At 36.0% G+C, this 23,510-nt stretch overlaps 1 protein-coding gene across 12 annotated transcripts in view; it reads left to right on the plus strand.

The window, feature by feature from the left end:
• Nucleotides 1-23,510, plus strand: part of CFAP54 (cilia and flagella associated protein 54) — a 301,390-nt gene that overhangs the window by 240,093 nt on the left and 37,787 nt on the right. For all 12 annotated transcript variants that reach the window (XR_011534742.1, XM_008516610.2, XM_070600221.1 and 9 more), the window contains 3 exons: nt 7,464-7,637; nt 9,197-9,420; nt 14,263-14,433. Coding sequence is in view for 11 of the 12 variants with exons in the window: in XM_008516610.2 (XP_008514832.2) it covers nt 7,464-7,637; nt 9,197-9,420; nt 14,263-14,433 (569 nt within the window). In the remaining variant the exon portion in view is untranslated. The remainder of the gene's footprint in view (nt 1-7,463; nt 7,638-9,196; nt 9,421-14,262; nt 14,434-23,510) is intronic.

Consider the following 23,510-nt stretch of genomic DNA (forward strand, 5'->3'; position numbering starts at 1 on the left):
GGGGAAATTTTAATTTACCCAAGTTTACTTCAGAATAGGTAAAGAAAAAATTAGACAGTTCTATTATTATAGAAGAAAAAGGTTATGTTAGGAATTAAAACTGAAAAATTAAAATTTATTAATTAATTTTAAAAGAATAGTAATAAACCCAGTACAAGTTAATGTAAATAACAGGGTAAAAAAAATCTCTTTAATGTCTGGCTTAATAAAAGATAGCTGGACTCTCATACCTACTTCTTCCATCAATCTGTTGCAATATAATGTTTTGATTGAAATATGTAAAGAAAATCCAGCCTCACTTAGATATGTAGTTAGAAAAGGGAGGAGTATTTTAAGAGCCTTTTCAGATAGTTATAGATAGTCTTCTTTGATACCAAAACAACACTGGATAAGTGATAGTTTCTTAAAGGTTGGCTCCGGTGTAGAATATGAAACAATATCATTGACCTTGTTGTACTCTGCGTTAAAATACATTAGTCTGTTTTTCCATTTGAATGTATCTTTTACTCATCCATGATTTTATAACATCGTGCTTTAGACATTTGGAAAATGGTGATCCCCTGGGTTATGCAGAACTTCTAAATATTGGTACAATTCATTGGACAGTTTTTAAAAATCAAATTTTAAAACTATCACCACCATTCTTATCAGAATAGTCTAAGTATTGGGAAGTTCGTGGTGGCACATACAAATTTTCCAAAATTCTAAGTTTTTACTTAAAAACTTGAAATTTATCATTGGCAGCAAATGCTGTCAGTTGTTTTCCTTGAAGTCAGGCTTACTACTTTTATCTTTGTGAAAATGTTTGCCACATACCTAAGTCTGAAAATGCTTAGTTTGTCTTGTCAGTTGTTCTTTCTGGTGAAAATGGTGTTCCATGGGGAAAAAGAAGCAGCACATTCTGCTTGTAACTCAAACAACCACACAAGTGCTTTTTCTCAAGACAGCCATTGTACTTCTGTATGCACCAGAAATATTTTATGTGTCTTCCCACTTTATCACATGGAATATGAAAAAGATGTGTATTCAAGGGTCAATAGATAATAACGTTAACTTTTACTGCTTCATCAAGGATATGCTAACTGAAACTGGCATTTTAATTAATGTATTCATTTTACTATGAGTGCACAGCAATGAAGAATGCAAGGGCTACTAGTGCAGTTTTCTGTCACTGCCTTCCTGGATTCACGCTCAGGACCACAATTTTATTTATCATGGCTTTTGCACCATTAGTGCAAATGTCAACACAGTTATTCCAGGATAAACCACTGGATTCAAAAAAGTTATTCAACACTTTGCTTATTTCACTTGCGTTATTGCCAACCATTGACATAAAAGGAACTCTCCTTTGAATAGTTGGTGCTGGTACTATTAGACAAATATAAACAAAACTGCGAGTCCAAGAGTGTCTATCGATTTGAGCCTTTGTAAGGCAAAAGCACAATTCTGTAGTTGTTACTAACTGAGTCTTCGTGTTGACAGCAACATCTTTAATTCAAGTTATTTTATCATTGGATAGTGCCACGATTTTGTTTACTGGATTTTCAACCCGTGGAGATTATTGCAAACAGGGCATTTAGGGCTTAGACCTCAGGATGTGTATTCAGCAACGTCAACTGCACGGGATTTTGTTAGTCTCTAGGCTTTTGCGTGCATTTCTCTAGCCGATATAATATGATAACTTACTCTATGTGATGCTTCCTGGTTTTTCATTTGTAATTTAAAAAGCTGTAACAAATTGTTTTTGGCTTTTAAAGAGCTCATCACATACACATTTAGTTTTCTATTCCTTTTTCTTTAAACTATGACAGTTGGTCTTAAGATACCTCAACTTAACTGGCACCATAATACTATTTTAAAAATGTGTAACTTACCATCAAGAAGTATAGATTGCTATTTCTTTCTGAGATTTACATCTTAGCATCATCTTCTGTCTCCTTTGTGCCCTCTACTTGATGACAACTGCTTTGGGAACAATTCCACGCGTCTTGTGGTTTGGGGTTTTAGCTCTTTCCTGATTTATTGAAAATAGAATTTGTGTTTTTGTTACTTGTTTTCTGTGTTGCTTTGGAATGATTTCCAGGAGGAGAAAGGAACATGCCAATATCATGCGAACATCTTCAAGCTGGAAGTCACCACAAATTATTTTTTTGTATTATAACAAAAACATGGAAAAAAGCACAAATCATGAAGAAACAGCTTGATTAATTATCACAAAGGAAATGCCCATTTAACCGTCCTGGGTCAAAAATAGAACAAATCCAGCACCCCAGAAGTCTATATTGTCTCCCCTCCCGCACCTACGAGCTTCCCTTTTTTTTCTGGCTTTATTGAAATATAATTGACACATAACATTGTATAAGTTTAAGGTGTACAGCATAACGATTTGATACCATGTACATGTTGTGAAATGACCTTAACTACAATAGGTGACACGTCCTAACCTCTCTTCTTTCTGATTTCTAACAGATAGATTAGTTTTGCCAGAATTTGAGTTTTGTGTAAGTGAAATATACAGTCTGTATTCTTTCGTATCTGGCTTCTTTTCTTCAACATTATGTGATTCATCCTTTTGGTTGATGTAATAACACAGTTAGTGTTTATTCTACTGTTGATAAATATTTGGGAGTTATTGTGAACAACACTGCTATGAATACACTTGCAGATTACATTTTCGTTCACAGACGTGCACATTTTTATGTATATGCCAAGGATTGGAATTGCTGGGTCATAGGTATATGTATTTTCAGCTTCGGTGAATACTGCCAAGAAATTCTCCAAAGTGGTTTTAGTTTAAAATTTACCTGATGACTAAAAAAGTAGGGCGCTATTATGTATACTATTGGCTTTTGTGTAGTCTTTTTTGGGAACTCCTTATTTAAGAATCATGCCAATTTTTCTTGGAAATTTTCTGTCTTTTTCTCAGAGATATGGAGAGCTTCTTTAAGTATTCTGGATCTGACCATTTTGTAGATTATATGTATTGTGAATATCTTTTCCCACTTTGTGCTTTGCCTTTTCATTCTGTTAACGTTTTCCCATTTATAAATCTTTTCTTTAATGGTTTATGCTTCTTGTGTTCAGTTTTAGAAATCTTTTCCTATGCAAAAATCATAAGGATGCCCTCTTATGTTACCAGCTTTGTTTTACTTTTCACATTTAGATCTATAATTCATCTGGCACCTTTTCTTGTGTATGGTGTGAGGCTGAAGTCGAGATTAATTTTTTTCCGTATAATATACAATTGACTCAGAACCTTTTATTGAAAAGACCAGCCTTCTTCACAACACTGCAGCGTCACATCTGCCAGAATCAAATGCCCACATATGTGGGCTGAGAGAGAGAGGCAGGGAATAAACATGTTCTTATATTTATTTCTGTGATGAAATATAAAAATATTATATGAAATATAAGAATATTTTGCAGGGCTGAAAGGAGAGGTGAGTCTTTCAGGTGGAAAGGCCTGCTGTGTTCCAAGCAGCATGAATGAAAAAGACTGAGGCCCAGACACAAAATGAAATTTTAAATCACCGCAAATAACAAGAAGTTCATTAAAAACACTACAAAGGAGGAAAAAATGGTCAAATACAAGTGCGAATATGACTAGCATCAGGCTCTCACCAGCAGTAATAGGTACTAGAAAGCAGTAGAGCAAGGCTTTCGAAGTTTTAAGGGAAAATGAGTTTCAACCAAAATCATGTTTGGCTCCACAATCAGTCAAGGACAAGGGCCTTGTAAGGACTCAAGTGTTTTTCTTTCAGTGAACTTTTTAAAATGAAGTTAGTACTTGGAAATGTACCTCAGCACACAAAGTTGCAAAAAAGAACAAAGAAGTATATGCAAGATAGAAAAAAGAGAAAAGAAAAGGAAGGAAGGAAAGGAGGAGGGAAAGAGGAAGGGTGGCAGAAACCGTCTGTGTTGCTGGCCATGCAGCAGCTTAGAAATACATCAGTACGAATGAAAGCAGCAAGTTTGCAACCTCAAGAATGTATTCAGGGAGCACGAATGGATTCTAGGCAGCAGGAAAGTGACTAAAAAGCTACAAGATGTTAGGAAGATGGTGAAGAATGCAAATGTTGCTTTTTTCAACAAGGAGAAAAAGGCATTCAGAAATTCTAAGAAGAAAATTCTCTTCAAGAATTCATGGTCCAAATTTGAAGCCAATTACAATATGACATGATTTTGAAGAATTGGTCTAAGTAAAAGCAACCCAATTGATCTTGGTGCTAAGAACTGCATCCTTTGGGGGTCACAGGGTTGTGACACTCATCCTCAGTGAAGGAGATTTAGTCATCGCAGTGAACAGTACTTATACAATCATAACTTAAGCATTATTTATTGATTTACAACTTGTAGTTGAAACAAAGAAGGGTTTGTTATGGATACAGAACAGAAAGTAAGTGTTATTGACTTTGAAGATAGAAAACCTGGCAAGTGGAGGGAGGTGAGGGGGTGCAGATGTCATTAGCTTACAAAGACATCAGGAGATAGTGATCATATTAGAAATAGAAAAAAAGAACTTTTAGGACATTGATAGACTTATATAAAAATAATAGGGGAACTAAAAATGTTGATATAAGTATAAAAATTTTGAGGTGAAGAGGAGTGTTATGTGAGCTAATACCTCATCTGTCACAGAAAAAAGTCAGTAGATCTATTTTCTAAAACTGATGATCCAGGCAATTGCTATAAGGGAATTATTTTAAGAGCCAGAACTAACCATTAAAAGAAGTATAGTAGACAAGGTTAGAAATACTTGCTTCCTGTGATAGGAATTTTTAGTTTTGATCATGCAAGTGTATAACTTTGTTCAAAATAAACAGTGTTAAAAGATATATCATGTCAAATTGGATTATTTCCAGAAGTGAAATATAACTTGACATTAGAAAATGCGTTAAATGAAATAACTACATTAACAAATGAAAATAGAAAATAATCAACTCAAAAAGTTTGGAAAAATTCAATAAAATTCAACAGCCATTCATGATTTTAAAATAGTAGTTAAAGATCTCCTTAATTTGAAAAAGTTAAAGTGGGGGAAAAGAACTACTGGACATATACTTAATATTCAAATACTAAAATTATTCTCTTTAAAAGCAGGAGTATGATTGCTATCACACTTCTATTCAAAATTGTTCTGCAAGTCCTACTCTGCACAATAATAAGCAAAAGGAATAAGCAATAAGGGATACAAGTAATGGGAATGAAGAAAAAGCTGTCATTAGCTACAGATTATTCACATGGACAATTCTCAAAATCTATAGACCATAAGAACGTTTAGCAAGATTGCTAAATATAAAATTTTCTTTCTATACACCTTTAATAGATAATGCACTTTTAAAGGTTATCATTTACAACACTTACATTATACAAAAATGTATGAGATATCCAGGAATTAATGTAACAAAGGTTATAAAACAAAAAAAGATGGAATTTTATTGAAAGAGATAACATACCATGCTTATAGTTAAGAAGACTTGATGTTATTACCAGATGTCAAATCTCCAAGTGATCTATAGATTTAATGTAGTTTCATTAACATTTTCAGCAAGTTTTGATTTGTGAAATTTGACAAACTGATTCTAAAATTTATGTGGAAGAACAAAAGGCAAAATTGGTCAAAAGACTCCTGAAAAATAACAATCTAGTAATTCTACTTCCGGGAAATTTGTGCACATATGTACCAGCTAATATATACTTAAATATTCATAGCAGCCTTGTTTATAATAGCAAAGATAAAAATGCAATCAAGAAACCAAAAATTAGAAGTGATCCATATGTCCATTAACAGTAGGACAGATAAATAAATTGTGGTATATTCATATAATGGAATACAATACAGCAATGAAAAAGCAATGAATTATGAAAGCATAATGTTTAGTGAAAAAGTAATATCATAGATAAATTCATGCAATGTGATTTTCTCCCTATAACATTCCAAAAAGACAAAATTAGCAATGTATTACCTTTTAAATTATATGTAATACATAATATATGATTAAAGGGTAAAGGAAAGCTATGGAATTATTAATACAAAATTTTAGGTAGTGGTTATTTCTGGGAGATGGGCTCAAGCAGAGGGAAGGAAATGGGATTAGAGAGAGGTTTACAGGGTACTCCAAAAGTACTGGGAATATTCTGTTTGCTAAACTGGATGGTGAGTAGATGGTGATTCATCTTATTATTCAAGACAGCAATACATAGACCATTAACCATAGAAGATTCTATTCATCTTCCCTCCCTTTCTCCCCAGAGGCAGCCAATATCCTAACAAAATATTTTATTTGTGTATATGTGTATGGATGTACATATATAATACAAAATACACTGAGTTTTTTCAAATTTATATGAATGGTACTCTATATATCATCTTTAACCTGTTCGTTAACTCAGTATATGTTGTCAAGATCTATCCTGAACCATCCTTATCATGCCCCTCCCTTTTTTTTTGATGAGGAAGATTGGCCCTGAGCTAGCATCTGTGCCAATCTTCCTCTGTTTTTTGTATGTGAGATGCTACCACAGCATGGCTTGATGAGCAATGTGTAGGTCCCCACCAAAGATCTGAACCTGTGAAATCTGGGCTGCCGAAGCAGAGGGCTCAGACCCAACCACTATGCCACTAGGCTGGCCCCTTATATGCCCATTTTAAAGATGAGGAAATTAAGACTCAGAAGGTCAAAATCCCAGAGACCTAAGGCACAGAGAGGTTCAAGTTCACACTCTAGTGAGTAGTACAGCTGGAATTTGAACCAAGCCACTACACTATACTTTCTCCCTAATAGATCTAATTAATTCATTTTAAATGCCATCAAATGAATAGACTTCTGTTTATTTTTCCAAGTTTCCATTGTTTTTGATATTGCAAAGAACACTACCATGAATATCTTGTGCAAGACTCCTATTATACATATACGAGTATCTGCATTTTTAATTTTATTAGATCCTGTCAAATTGCTTCCCCAAAAAGTTGCTCTCACAAATAGTGTTTGAGAATTTCGGTTTCCTCACCTTGTTACCAGTATTTATTATTTTCAGATTTTAGTGTCTGTCAGTTCCTGAGGGATATGAAATAGTATTTCATTTTAATTTGCATTTCTCTGATTTTTAGTGATGCTAACATTTTGGCCATTTGGACTTCCTTTTCTATGAGTGGCCAGTTGAAATTCTTTGCCCACTTTTCTGTTGAACTGTTTGACTTTTTCTTATTGATTGGTGCAAGGTCTTACACATATTAGAGAAAAACAATTCATATGTGTGCTACATATCTTTTCTCAGTCTATGGTTTGTCTTTTAACTTTGTGTTTGGTGTATTTTGTTATACACAAAAATTTTAAATTGAATGTATTGCCATTTGTCAATTTTTTCTTTATGAGTTGTGGTCATTTTTTTTTTCATAAATGGTTAGTTTTCAAGGAAAGCATAATATTTGTCTTACAAACCTTTTTTTTTTTTACTTTCAGATAACTACCAAGTTGTCTTCCCGACTGGCTATACACTTTCTTACCAAGGTGAAGACATGGATGATGACACAGATTCTACAAAAAAGACTCAGACTAAAGTAGATATTACATGGATTCTTCTACTGCGCTACTATATTCACCTGCAAAGGATTAATAACATGAGCAAACTACTAGGTAGGCTTTTGATGTGTCAAGAAAGAACAAATTCCTTTCCAGTTCTGGTTTAAGTCATGTGTCTTATTTGGAATTATAAAATACTTTTGACATCTTTCTGAGTGAGCTTTCATCAGAAGATGAAAATTTCAGGGGTTCTTAACTTGAGTTACACGGATCTGTGGATAGAATTGTATTTCAATGTAATTGATTTCCTTTGACATTTCCCATATTTTATTTCGTGTGTTTAAAAACATTGTTATAAGGAGGCATCCAGAGGCTTCCCAAGACTGCCAAAGTGGCCCATGGCTCACAACAGTTAAGAATCACAATGATCACAATGTGACAGCTTATAAAATGAACAAATGAACTTTTGGCTTTGATGAGGGAGTGTTCCAGTATCCAGTATGAAAGAGACGATACACATGGCTTCAGAAAGGATATTTAACTCCACGGAGTTGTTCTGTTTTGTTTAGTTTTTTGTTTTATCGTTGATGCTGTCTAAAGGATATCCAGAAAAACTGATATAATATGCTTCACCTCATCCCTTTTGTGATTTTGTCATGATGTGTATTACTGTGTTTAGTCTGTGCCCATGGAGTTGGTGATCCAGTGGGTTTATCAGTGCAAACAGTTGGGAAAGAGAGTTTGACCCACATCAGGGCCCATTGATGGAGAAGCTGGCAGGGCAAATAGGCTGAGTCACAGAGTGGCTAAGCACAGTTGTCAGGAGTTAGCAATGGGATAGACAAGCCCTCAGCAAAGTGTCAAGGGTGAGAGGTGTATCTTGATGGGGGCAAGAACGACGGAAGTTCAGTAGCAAAGGAAGTGGACGTGAGCCAGGGTACTTGATGTGGGCGACGCCCTGCCCCGTGTCAACTCAGCTCACCTTTAAATTCACCTGCTGGCACTTCCCTTGTCAAGTACTCGTGTTTTGCTGTCCTTTCTGCTCTGGGCTTTCTCCGAAGCTACTGAGGCTTCCCCAACCGCAGGCAGGACAGCCTGGAAGTGCCAGGGATTCCACACACCCAGGAGTAACCTTCAACTAAGGAAGCAGGGAACGGGTAGATAAACATTCCAGCTTCCCAGTCCCTTGATGAGACAATTTTACATGTTTTTCCCAGAAGGTCCCCAGCAAGACTGAGCCCTCATTGTCCTCAGCTGTAGCCCGTTCATTCACTCACTCTCACTGGCTCTTTTCTTTTCTCTATCACACTTTTCCTTTCTCTCACTTCTGCTCCTTGGATCACTTTTCAAAGAAATTGCCTACACTTAAATTCTTCCTTTAAGATCCGTTTTGAGAAAAGCCTTAAAATAGTAGATAGAATATTTTGCATTGTTAAGACTTGGACCTTAATGCAATATCCTCACATGCTTCTAACTAAGATTTTCTTTCCTTCCTGCACCAAGAGGCAATTCCTTTAGTGTATAAGCTCTAAAAATGGAGGAAGGTCATGGGCAGCCACTAGCCGAGGTGGGGATATACAAAGATAGTGGTTAGTGAGCAAATATCAACAATATTGAGACCATTCTGTAATCTAACATGACTCTAAATTAAGATATTTTTTTTCTTCCTTAAGCATCTCAGAAGCCAGGATCTGGAATTTCTTTGCCAGATGATACACTTCTCACGTCCCTTTTCAATTCTGGGTTGATTTTGCGCCAAAAAGAAATGCATTTTTTCCTTAAAAAATTCTTACATCTGTATTCTTCCTCTTGTATTGATGAATTTCCAAGAGAACTATTCCAAGAGTCGGAAACTCCATCCTATTCAGAAAAAGTCTTATATGACTCATCAGCCAAGGTAATGTTTTAAAACATTATATATTTTTGTAAAACTTCTTAGAATCATCCTTGTATTTCTGCAGGAAGCACATTAACCTCAGTGCTAGCACAAAGATTTCTAGTTTCCCCAGATTTCCTGGGAAGGCTCATTTCTGTTTTACCGTATAGAGAAGCCAACCAAGCATCCTGGATTTTTAGAAAAGTTCACATATCAAATGTTCTGTTTTGCTGCTCTCATAAATCTTCGGAATGTCTCAGAATTTTCTATATTCTGCACATAACAACATCTCTCAGGCAGCCATTTTGCCAAGAAGTTACACAAATTTCAATATAATTACCCTATAAGAAAACTAGGCCAAGAGTTTCTAAATCTATGCCCTATTTCTGTACCTTTGTTTTAAATGTGTAAGAAGAATCATTCTTGTGTGTATTTTTTGCAATCATGAGTGTGAATGAATACTAAGGGTAAAATTTTTAAACAAAAATTTGAAGGTTTTCTTTGGACAGTGTTATTCAATTGGATGGACTTTCCCAAAATATGTAGTATGGAAAATTCTTTTAAGTTACTGATTAAACAGATATAGAAAGAGGAAAAGAGTTTTTTTTAAGGGTACTAGGTTCTTGAGTAATAGTAATCTTTCAATAAACTACCAAAATGGATGAATTAGAAGTTACTGAAAAAATAAAGGGTTTTATTAAAAATAGGAATGTATATTTGAAATTTGGTACATTCCACAAACATATGTTGAATACTAACAATATGCTGGACACTCTTAGTTGGTGGAGAAAAAGTGGATGGATAAGGCAGAGTCCCCATACATAGTTTTGGTGTGGTAGTAGAGAAACATTGGCAGAGTTAGAAGAAAAGAAAATTACAGTACTTCAGAGATGCTTTTTAAGAGAAAATGGCAGGGTTAATAGCAAAAAGAATATGAAAATTAAAATATATTTGGTATATTGTCAATAGTATGTAGGGCTGATTGCCAAAGGATAGATAAAAGGAAGTTATCCAAGATGGAGATGATGAAGTAATGAAGCTTATGACGATAGGAAGGGGAAGAAAGAGATGGATGTAAAAGATATTGCTTAAGTAAAATTGAAAACAAAACAAAACAAGTTAGTGATCCTTTGGAGATGGCAAGTGAAGAAGAGGGAATCATCAAAGTCTGTTCTACCATTTGGAACCTCTCTCTGTGGTCATTAGAGCGTGGTAACACCATTAGCAGATACAGTGGAAGCAGGAGGAGGAGAATGTTTGTGGAGAAGACTGGAATATTCTGCTCTGTAGGTATAGATATTCAAGGAGAAAACTCAAGTGGACATAGTGTATTGTAAGTTTCCCATATGTATTTGTGAAATGAATAAATCAAGTCATTTGCATAGAATTCTTTCAAAACTAGAAAAAAAATCACTCATTTATTTTGAATGATCTTGACTTTGGATTTCACCATATAGCATTTTAATTTTTGCAGTTATAGACTTGCTCGTACTGGACATATCCATGTTTCTGTTGTCAGCTATCCCAGAGAAGTGACTTGAAAATGTGGCTTATTCCAAATTGGGAACCGTTGCTCATCATATCCTACTAGAAAATAGCAACCTTATGTCTTGGGCAGATAATAATGAATTCTTTAAAAAATCACTCTTGAACAAGAGAGTGGGGTGACTGTTAATAAATTACGACTTTAAAAAGTAGTCGAAAGAGCCACTCAGGAATATTTAAGAATTCAGTTAAAGAAGTGCTTCTCAGTTAGGGTTATGGAGTTGCCCCCGGGGCAGTGTGTTGGAATCCACACAGGAGGATTTTTCACATTACTTCCCAGATACTGGGATATTGGGATGCCCAGTGCCCAGCACTCCCATTTCCTGCCCAGATTCTAAATCATTTGAGAAATAAAAGACAGACTGGGATTAAAAAATACCCACCTTTATGAGTCATAAAGTTATTGTAGGATATGGTTTATATTTACCAGTAAAGGATCTTCCTAGTAGTGAAGAGCAAAGTAAGACAGATTTTACCAAATCAGCCATGTATTTATTTGTTTATTTATTTGGTCATTACAGGCCTCTTTAATATCTCTGGGGACACAGGCCCCTTTAAAAATCTGTCACATGCAGGAGCAGAGAATGTTCACTCCCTGCAAACAGTTCCGAAGAAAGAGCAGAACTATGCATACCCAAAATTCTTTTTCCCAATTTCATCAGTCCAGTAACGCTGTCCCAGGGAGGGGCGTGAGAGGAGGTGGAAAGGCCGGGGATGTAACGTGAGTGTCTGGTCCTCCACGGGGGAGGAAAGAGTAAGAGTGGGATGAAGTCAGTCCATCTAACACCAGATTCTGATTCACCTCCTGGGAACTGAGACTCTCTTTGAGGATTTACTGCCACGTGTCCCCGATGCCTCGGGTGTTTTGGAGTAAGAGGCTGAGAATGGGAAGGTTGAGGACTATAGTTTTAATGGATGTATTCTTGCGAATGTTTTATAAGAGTTTGGAAACTTATATATGTGTGACTTCTTAAATACTCTTCTGCAAGGAGCTCTGCTTGGGTAGTTTAGTATTAAGGGCACCCTATTGTTACCCAGTTCCTAAGGATGATCCTCCAAACGTCCACCGTTGAATATATTGTACCTACATGTGACATTTCTGACGGCAGCAATGTTATCAAAGAGTTGTTTCACCCTGTTTGCTCTTTTTTGATATAATTAGTGTAATATTCTCCCAGGATAATCAGCTCTGGAGATCACTGTCACCTGCCTGACAGGTGCAAGCCACCTAATCATGTGTTTGTTTCACTGGGGTAGACATCTAATGAGCATAAAGCCTTCTGGATTTTTAAAAAAATAAACTCTAAGCATGGCTGATTTTTATAATAACATTTTTGAGCCTTTAGTCACTCAGGAGGCTATTTCAATTAAACTCTTTCCATAATTTGATACTTAAACCTGCTTTTCCCCCACAAAGTTGTAGACACTTTTCCAGAATGATCATTGCTACGTGTCGTGCTCATCAGCTGTGTGAGTCTGCACGTTGTCAAGTCTGTTGAGGTTTTGTGATGGAAAAACAAAGGTGCCAAACAAACTACCAAGCAAATAAAAATTCCCCAAAAAAGGATATGATTAAAGTAGTGCACAAGGCAGAGTTAATCACGTTTAGACTGTGTGCCTGTGACAGTCTGTGTCAGGTCAAATATTTGGTTAGCACAAAGTGACTTGTTAATGGGAGTGTGGCAAACAAGATTTCTCCTAATAGGTCTGTTGTTTCATTCCTTTCAAAGAATAAATCGAACACATCAAAAGCACTCAGTGGATAGCCCATCAATTAGCATATGTAATTAATCCCATTAGCAACTAGATATGATGTTGTTTTAAAGATAGTGGAAAATTAAATGCCTAGTTTGATATTGACTTCTGTTGTAACTGACCATTGTTAGAGCATCATGCTAATAAACGCTGTATATATTGAAATAAAAGATATTCGCTTTTTATTTTCTCCACTTACCTAGGTATTAAATATTAATTCTTTTCTTAAAATAGTTGTTGCAACCTCTGAAAGACACAGATATGAAGAAAATATGAGAAATTATTTTTTGAATCAATCATTTACCTGATTTTTAGGTGAACTACCTGACATAGAATTAATCTTAATTAAGCAGTTTTAAATGCTTATTTAACCCTAATAATCTTGTTTATTGTGGATTTTGGTCATGCTTTTAGTGTCACAGTGCTAATAAATGAGGATTCTGGCTTATAATATCTTTTTATGATAGTCTCTAGACATTTTTGAAAAGTTTTCACCTTTAATATTACCTTTCAGTCAAAACATATTTTTTCTTTTATCAGTAGACAACTTGAAAGGTCAATGTCTTTATTTCTGTTTTTATTTTATTTTGAAGACTTGCATTGACAGTCTTACATTATGTCTTGAATAGGCTCAGAAATAATGGGAGCTACAAAGACTTCTAGAAACATCGGGCTTTTCTTTCTGGCCCTCACATATTCCCTTTGGTCACCAAACTTTGAAGTATCTTTGATGTCAAGAGTTTAATAGAAGATTTGCTTCCCAGCCACTGTGCTGTAAACTTAGGAATAACGAAAAGTTAATTTTGAAAATAGTTTGCACTCCAAAGAAAGAAGAAGGTCCTTTTTAGGCTTGAGATATTATTATCACTATCATTGTCTCTGGCTACACTGTTATTTTGTTGATAGCAATCATGCTTTCCTTACTTAGCTATCTTAAAAAACTAAGTAAATAATTTATGAAATTGTCCATTACATTCTACACATTTATGTTTCTTGAAAACTCCTGATTCAGGGAACAAGTTCCATCAAATGAGCTGAGCCCTGATTCACCAAGACTGAACTTACATTTATTTAGGCCACATTCATTTAAAGAATGAATGAGAGCAAAGGATTTTAGTCTTTTAGAGCAAAACTGTGGCTTATTTTGAATATGGCACTGCAAAAAAAAAAATGCTATGGGAAAATAGATAATAAATTATAACCACATCCTGAATACGTTCACCAGTGAATAAACCAGAAAAAAATTAGAAGATGTTCTTAGAATTCGTGATGCCCTTGAGACTGAAATGATAGCGTGGACATGTTCCCCTCCAGACCTTTACTCTGGGAGACTCCCCAAAGTGGAAGACATTTGTTGAGTCCACTGGGTTCTGAAGCATATTTTATTTTTCTGTGGGAGAATCTTCTCTGTGGTAAACCAGGGACAGTTTTAAGATCTGCATCCATAAAACAAGCTGAGCCAATTTCCAGAGTTTTCCACTGTAGCCAATATTGAATGAATGTCCTAAATATTGAATGAGTTCCTTACCAGCAACTAAACTGATGTTTTTGCTTGTTCCCTAGTTACATCATGACAGTTCTGAACACTCCAATTTATCACTAAAGCTCCTGCCCAGCCCATCTGTTGGAGATGTGATGTCATCAGATACGACAATGCAAATGGTAAACAAAGAACTTTGTTTTCAGTGGTACATTCCTCCCCTGCAAAGACCTCCAAGGGAAATCGAACCTATGGTATGTAACATAATTACAAAGCTAAATCTTACATTTAGATATAAAGTTTAACAAGGCCATTCTGACTTGATACGGAGAGAGCATCCTCTGATCATATAGGTAAAGATATACAGCAATATAGAGTCTGCATTGTCTAGCAGAATGCATCTGAAAATGAGAAATCCTAGGAAAGTCTGGTTCAAGTTGATCATTTCCCTTTTTCCTGATCAGAAAGGGAGACTTTCCAACTCGTCACCATTGTATATGATATTTATTTTTTTTCGTAGTTATTCTTAATCTCATTAAGGAAGTTTTTTCCTACTGCCACTTTGCTAAGAATTTTTATCATGAATATTTTACTATATGAAGATGATTTTATGATTTTTCTCTTTTAATACGTTAATTGATTTCATAATCTCAAATCAACCTTGTGTTCCTGAGATAAACTCAAGTTGGTCACAATGTATTCATTTTTTTGGATTCAGTTTGCTGATGTTTTGTATTGGATTTTTGCCACTGTTTTCAGGAGTAATATTGGGCTATAAATTTTCCTTTTTGTACTATCCTTGTCAGGTATTTTTTGGTAACAAGCTTTTGCTAAACTCGTAAAATGAGCTGGTAAACATAATTATGTTTTTCTATTCTCTGGTGAAGTTTGTGTAAGTTTGGAGTAAAATTTTTCCTCCAGTATTTGATAAGAACTCATCAGAAAAGCCATCTGGTCCTAGTGTTTTCTTTGTGACATAACATAAGACTAATGATATAATTCCCAATAGTTACAGACAGTCTTTAAGCATTAAAACAAATGTACTGGTTATCAGAGTTGGTATCAGTTCTGACTGGGCCAGTGTCTGTTCTAATGGTTAGTGACTCTGCCAAATCAAGTTTTAAATATTTTGACTATCACTCCTGTTTATAGAACATTGGGGCTTTCTATTTCTTCTTGAGTCAGTTTTGTTTAAGTTGTTTTTTTCTAGGAATTTTCCCATTTTATTTAAAATTTCTGTCATATTTTTAATCTATCTGATGTATTTGTAGTGAAGTGCCCCTTTTCATTTTTTGTGTTGGTTATTTGCCACTAGAGTTTTCTCATTAGTTAGTTTTATTTCATTAATCTATATACCTTTCTTCTACGTTTTTGTTTGTTTTTTCCTAGCGATGGACTTCTTGACATAGCTGTTTACCTCAATATTCAGTCTTTTGTTTCCTAATGTCTGCATTTTAAGGTGAAAAATTCCTCTCTAACTATTGCTTTGGCTTCACCCCATGAGCTTTTGTTATAGCATTGGCATCATCATTCAGTTAAAAATAGTTTTTAAATATCTATTATGATTTCTTTGACACATAGGTCATTTCAACATGTGTTTCTTAAATGTCAAACTATATGGAGCTTTTCTAGTTATCATTTGTTATTTATTCCAGATTTTGTTGTTCTGTAGTAATAAAAAATGCTCTATATGATTGATATTTGTTGAAATTTGCTTTTTTCTCCCGGAGAGGTTTAATTGTGTAAATATTCCATTGCTCTTAAAAAGAATGTGCACTCCTCAGTTGTTGAGGCATTGTTCCTATATGTCTAAGGGGTCAGTTTGGTTAGTCTTGTTCAAATCTTTTATATTCTTGCTGATTTTTCAATTTTGTTTCTCTTTTTATTTTCTTAAATCAAGTACTAAAAGAAGTATGTTTAAATCTCACATAGGTATTGTCATTGTTTAGTTTTTGTTTTCAGTTCTGTCAAATTTTGTTTTACACAATTTGAGGCTGTAAGTGCAATGAGATTGATACCTGTTTTATCTTCTTGGTGAATTGAGTGTTCTATCATTTTGAAGTGACTCATGACCTTTTTGTAATAATGCTTTTTTTTCCTGATAAAGTCAGCTTTGCTTGATATTACTAAAGGAAAATGACTTTTTTTATTCTTTGAGGAAGATTAGCCCTGAGCTAACTACTGCCAGTCCTCCTCTTTTTTGCTGAGGAAGGCTGGCCCTGAGCTAACATCCATGCCCAACCTCCTCTACTTTACATGTGGGATGCCTACCACAGCATGGTGTGCCATGTGGTGCCATGTCCACACCCAGGATCCAAACTGGTGAACCCCAGGCTACTGAGAAGCAGAACGTGTGAACTTAACCACTGCGCCACCAGGCTGGCTCAGAAAATGACTTTGTTGTGGTTATTGTGCCACAGTATATCTTTGTCCTTTGTCTAATCTTTTGCTTTCAACACTTTTGCATACTTGTGTTTTAATTGTTTTTTATAAAAGACGTGCACTTGGATATTTTTAAATACAGTCTGACGATATTGTATTTTGACCGGAGAATTTAATACATTTACATTTAATGTAAATACTAGTATATTTGGTTTTAAATCTACCATGTTATTTTGTGTTTCTACTTGTCTCAGCTTTTCTCTTTTCCTCTTCTTTCTCCCCTTCTTTCAGATTGATTACTTTTATCATTCCTCTTATGAGTTTTGAAATTATGCACTCTTTCTCTGTGCTTTTAGTGGTTAACCCCAGGACAACATACATAACTTATCAAAGTCTAAAGTTAGTGAATATCTTTGCTCCTCTAATGACTTCTATGATATTACAGTACATTTTCTTTTTAAACCCAAAATAATATTATTTTTAATTGTTTTATACAAGAGGTATTTTCCTTTAGAATTTTCTACATATTCAGCATTTGCTTTGTTTTTTACTCTCTTGCATATTAAACATTCCATCCAGGATCACTTCTTTCTGTTGAAGTGCATACTTGGGAATTTCCTCTGGTGAGGATCCTCTGGAGGCAACACTCTCAATTTTTTTTGCCTGAGAAATGTCATTATTTTACATTTATTTGTGAAGTAAATTTTTATGGAGTAGAGAATTCAAGATTGGAAATTGTTTCATTTAAGTACATTGAAAATGTCATCTACTCATTTCCATGGTTGATGCTTTAGAAGTATTCTGACTTCTTTCACTAGCTACTTTTGAGATTTTTTTCTTTGTCTTTGCACAATTTTACTGGGAATGGTTCTCTTTTTATTTATTTTGCTTACGTTAATGTAGTGGTTAAGAGCATAGACTCTGGAGCCAAACTGCCTGGGTTTGAATCCCAGCTCTGTTATTTAATAATTTTGTGATCTTCAGTGGATTAGTTAACTTTTCTGTATCCTGGTTACTCTCTTCTGTAATTAGAGATAATTATGTAAACTCCTCACTTCAATAAATAGTAGCGGTCATTTCTTCTCTGAAATCATTTTAAAATTATTATGCCATTTCAAAGTTTAATAACTTCAAATATACATGTGATACACTTGGCAAACATTATTTAAAAGCACCTTTTAGAGTTTAGCAACAAGATCTCCTATAGATACTTTAGCTCCAACACTGTACAGAAAAGACAGTAAACTGTGCCTAACCAACAAAATTAAAGTACATAGCAAATAAGAGAAACAACTTAGTTTGCCTCTAAATGCTGTTTACAGATTTGCATCACACATATAACTCCTTATTTTAATATTTATTATCTTTATCCAACTTTATCTTTATATTTATCCATGTCTGTGTCCCTATGTGTGGATAGACATTTGCAATAAGGCTAACTGGGGGGCAGAAGGAGATGGGGGCAAATATTTAGGAGCAATTCAATGTCAGTCCCTGAACTCTTGGAGATAAGAACAGTGATTCAGATTCTAGGAGAGCCTTGAAGAGGAGTCAAGCTTTTAAAAATGGAACAGTTGGTCACTACAGCCTTTTACAGAGGAAGCTTCTACAAAGAATTCCTTTGATTGCTGCTCTCACTAAGAGCCTCAGGCTTTTTCCCATAAAATGTTGGCCATAGAGTTTTGCTCTGTTCAGCATTTTTATTTGTTTTTTGTTTTCTGCATTGGTCTACTCCTGCACTTTCCAGCTCTTGAGTGCTGTCCCCTCCAGCTGTACCTCTGGTAGCTTCTGCTGCTTCTTGGCTCATGTGCCCCGTGTCAGATGTGAAACCTCCAGAGCCTACTTCGTTGCTCTTGAGCGTGCTTTTCCCATTGGCCCCTTCATTCTGCTTCTTCAGGCCGATACTCTGCTCCTAACTCTTGGTCAATTACATGTCTCTTCCTATTCATACAAAAAGAGTTACTTTAACATGTTACTTCCTGAAACATTTCAAGCTATTTCTCACATTTTGAGACTACTTTCCTTCCGACCCTTTCCAAGTCAAATCTTTGCCAGATATTCTCTATACATTTTAAGGTCATGAATCTATAGTCTTTTTGGGGGAATTTAGTGCAGTAGTTTTCAGGTTGTGCTTCCAAGAATACTCATGGGTCATGGAGTCAATACAGTGGGTCATGAATAAAGTATTTTTTAAAGAAATTAAATACAGGAAAAAAATCAGAATGCATCATTTGCAGTAAGGGAAATTCTTGTTTTCTGAAACTTTTGTTTCATGATAGATATTGTTAAAAAAGAAAATTTCTCAGATAGCTTGATCTTCAGTATATGTTAGAATTTATTGACATGTTGGTAAGAGAACCAACAAAGTGATAAAAGGATATGTCCATTCAGACAGGGTATGGGAACAGAAGGATTACAGACTTGTGAAACACAATGTTTACCTAAGCAGCCAGTTTTTTAAAAATGAGGAAGAAAGGGTAAGGTATAAATTTCATTTCGTAATGTGAATAAATGTGTAATAGGAATATCATATTCATAACAGTCTGGGGTAAGATGATCTGAGAAGTTAATGCTAAGACTACATGTATGGCTGATAATTAGAATAACAAAGTTTCATCCACCAACAATTGCGTCTGACAATTAACATGGAAGCGTGAACTAGTGTCAGGCGGAGATTAGAAGCAGACCACCAACTAACAAATTCTGATTTAAACAGCTTGCTTGAGTGAGTCTTAAGCCATAAGCAAAGGCACAGAGCACACAGGTTTTCCGTTTCTTAGTTTGGGGACATTTTTTCCCCTTTGACAATAAGTATGCGTGTATTATGTGCATATGTAGTCACTGCCATAAATCTCAGTAAAAAAATCGGGAAACACTGGCTTGAATGGACTATATATTCTCGGACCTAAGATTCGATCTTTTTTAGAAGATAACACTAAAATCTGTTTGATGATTTAAATATTGGTGTATTTGACCATTCATCTACTCATTATCTTCTTAAGCCTTGAGTGTAGAGTTTAAGGTTGAATAACTGGCTGAAGCTCATGCAGCTCAAGATAATAGCAATGGTGAACACTTATGTAGGGCTTACTGTGTTCCAGGCACATCTCTTACTTTAACGTCACAACCACTCTATGAGGTAGGTAGTATCATTAGCCCCATTTTACAGAAGAGGAAACTGAGACACAGGAGGGGGGATGCTCGTTGGCAAGGAGTCAGGATTGGAGCAATCTGACTCCAGGTCTGTACTCCTAAGCATGGTGCTGTGTTGAATCCTCAGACGACGGTCCTGGCTGCGGGCGGGCGCTTCTAGCCTCTGGGCAGGATGGAAATGAAAATTAATGTCTGTAAACCAATGTTGCCTCAGGAAAAAATAATAAATTAAAAACAATTAATATCTGACTTAGGGCTTCGGAGTTTCCTGGAGTCTAGAGGGTGATTGGATAACAATGCAAGTTAACATCACTTGATTCACCTACTCAATCCACTTCAGTCGATCCACTACACTGAAGAGGAAATGCCAGTACGAACCAAGGATGCTGGTGGTAGCAGAATGGAAACCCTGGGACTGGGGATTTGCATATAAAATTTTTAGATAATTCAGAGGGCTAAATATTCCTTGCCATGATACTTTAAAATTAAGTTTATGACTTGGAAAAGTTTAACTTAAGTATAGGGGATAGGAATTATATTATGATATTTCACAAAATTATCTTTAATAGAATATGGTAGAACCACATTATAAGCTCTTCATTAGAACTTTGTTACAAACTAAGCATCTTTTGAATAATTTCAGTATCTTCTAGAGACAGACACTAAAGAGGCTGCCAGGCACAGTCATTTTAATGAACCTCCCAGACGGGCTTTAAAAATAGTTACAAAGAATGGCTGATTTAAGTCAGACGCAAAACTCAGCATAACCTTAAAAAGATGTAACCATGACCAAAGGTTTGATGGCTCAAATTTGTCTCAAGATTATATCTTAGGACCTTTAGCTTTATCCTACCTCGTCTTCTTGCCATTTTTAGCATCCAGAGTTCCCATTAGGGTGCTGGATCGCAAGCCAGCCCCTTTGAGGTTCAGAATAAGATTTAGATTATGTTTATAACTTGATCAGGCTCAAAGAATGCAACTCAGAGCTAGCAGGGAGTAGAGGCAATAAAGAATGAGTAGCGGGCCCCTACTTTTGGCTTGTGAGAACTAATTTGGAGGGAATCAAACTGCTGCCAAAGCTATTGTGTTGAATGCAGCCAGATGATCCAAGGCATGGTATTCAGAGACCACAAACGATTTAGGCAGACAACCATGATCAAGTGCAAGAAGTCTGATCAAGCAAAGCACTGAAAAGCAAGACTCCGTCTGCCAAGTGAAAACTTGGATAGAACTGAAATAGTTCTTGGAGATAAGTTTATGCAGTGCGGAAATACAGCTAGTCTGGGAGCAACAGATGTGGAGCTGATGCTGTTTTCTGGAGGTCTTTATATCCCTGATAAGACCTAGACTCTATTGCATGATCCCAAACAAGCATGCTGTGTATTCAAGACAAGCTCAGCCCTAGCAGGATACCACAGGAAGAGTTAGAGTTCCTGGGAAAACCACCAAGTTGTAATAAAAGCAGAAGTCCAATATTATCAACTTGGATGTTGGGAGTGCTGTAACTCAGAGATGCCTGGGGCTCCCCTCTGAGGTGCTCTGGATTCTAGGTCTTGTTGGCCAAGTGGTTAGCTAGAGCCTGGTCCTACAGATGAGACCCAGAATTACATCCAGCTTCTGGGAGCTGGGGAAGATAAAAGCTGCATAAATGAGGCAGGTACTGGTATTCTGATACTTCCTGGCCCTTGCTACTCAGAGTGCGGTCGAGAACAAGCAGCACTGGTGTCACATGGAAACTCATTAGAAATGCAGAATTTCAGGTCTCACTCCAGACCCACTGAATTAGAGTATGCATTTTTAGTAATATCTCCCAAGTAATGTATGCACATTCAAGTTTGAGAAGCACTGCTCTAGACCAGTGCTACCAATGCACCTTACAGCTCTACTGATGATTCACCAAGAATGGCTACTCCATGGTCAGCTGATTTAGTAGGCTCCACTGGAAACCTTCTCTGACTTTTCTTGGTACCACCCAAGTCAAATTTCAGACCTGAAAAGAAACTAAGAGAACATCTATTCAAGACTCTCATTTTACAGATGAGAAAGCAAAGTCCCATATGGGCAAAGTGACTTGACCAATGCCACGACTCATTAGTGACAAAAATAGGAATAGGAACCTAAGTCTTCTAATTCTTAATATTGATTTCTTTATAATACACATATAACTCAACTACTTACTAATTAATTAATAGAGCATTTATTGAGTGCATACTGTATGCCAAGCATTTTGTTAGGTGATTATATGCCAAGAGGAGGAAGTTACGAATCAACTCCATCTAGTGGAAGAAGTGTGCTTCTTTCACCCATTCCTGGGCTGTAAGGGATTCTACATACAAGACAATTTGACTTTATTTTTTTTCTTTGCCAAAGATGTATTTTATTTTTTTGCTTAGTAGACAAGCTAGAAGACAATTTTCAATATAGTATTCCTCAGTGTTTGTCCAAACCGTATCACTTCTTGGCCATTGAAAAAAAGCACTTGCAGAAGTGAGTGAGGGAGCATTGAAAATTTCATCGTGGGTATCTTGTCACCTGCAGAATCCAGTCCTGAGTATGCAAGGTGATATAGGGTGAAACTTATCCCTGATGAGTGAGGACAAGTTGGGAGGAGACCTAAGCACTAGTGGATTAGACAAGGACCGGCTGGGAGATCAGATGTGAAGTTGCTCTAAGAGAATATGAAGAATGAGCTACCAAGGTAGAGTGAGGAGGCAGAAGTGATCATGGGCTAACCACAACAATAGTAATGCTCCAAGCATTGCTTTAAGCACTTTACATTGACTCATTGAATCCTCACACAAGCCATGGGATGGGGATTACCACATCTCCATTTTACAAATGAGGAAGAAGAAGCACAACCTTTTAATAATTTGCCCAAGATCACCCAGCCAGTAAGTGGTGGAGGCAAACCCAAGCAGGCCGGCTCCAGAGCCTAGGCTCACAGCAACTGTGCAAGTGAGTTTAGTGTTTTGTTATTTAACCACTTTATTCAAGTCCATTCTGATTGCAGGCTATACTTTGAATTCAGTTGTCTGTGCCACACTCCGTTAGAAAAGGCTTTGAAATTATATTGCAAAGCCATTGACAAGTATCAGCCCAAGGAGGGAGAAAGTCATTTTCATTATCAGGGGTTAAGCATAAAGCACGTTATCTATTTAAATTTTCCCACTAACATGCTTGGAGGAACTTCATTAGCTCTTAACAGATGTAATGAAAATTCCAGAAATATGAAGATATTAATTAACATGCACCAGGTGCTGTGAGCTCTACTAAAAAAGTACCAGATATCACTCCTGCGCTCAGGGGTTTTGTATGCCAGCCCAGGAGTCAAGGTTAACAAACACAAAACAAGAGCAAACACTGTAAGACAGTGTGAGATCTTGGGCTAATCTCTCTGGGACTGATTTCATTTTCCTTTCAGAAATGTTTCATTGAATTTTCCATAGTTTGAAAAATCACTTTTTGAAAGACTTTTAATGAATAAAAAAGAAGAGTCCTCTGTCTAGCTGTCCTCATCCCTGAATTGCCCTCCTCAGACACAATTACTTTAAACTCTTTCAGACATTTTGTTTGGTTAGTTTTTCCCTCCATTTATCTAAATTATGTGCTCATGAGATGATTTCTTGAGTGATCAACTTCACATGCTACTCAGGAAGGCGAAGGCTAGCGTCAGCCCCTCTTCCCCCCTCACACACACCCTTCTCCTCGGCACATTCTCGTGATTGAGTTCTATCATAATTCGTAACATTATGTTAAGTCTTTACATTATGACCATGTAAATATCACCCAAAGCTGA

This window comes from Equus przewalskii, chromosome 29 (genome assembly GCF_037783145.1).
Source record: "Equus przewalskii isolate Varuska chromosome 29, EquPr2, whole genome shotgun sequence".
NCBI classification, from domain to species: Eukaryota; Metazoa; Chordata; class Mammalia; order Perissodactyla; family Equidae; genus Equus; species Equus przewalskii.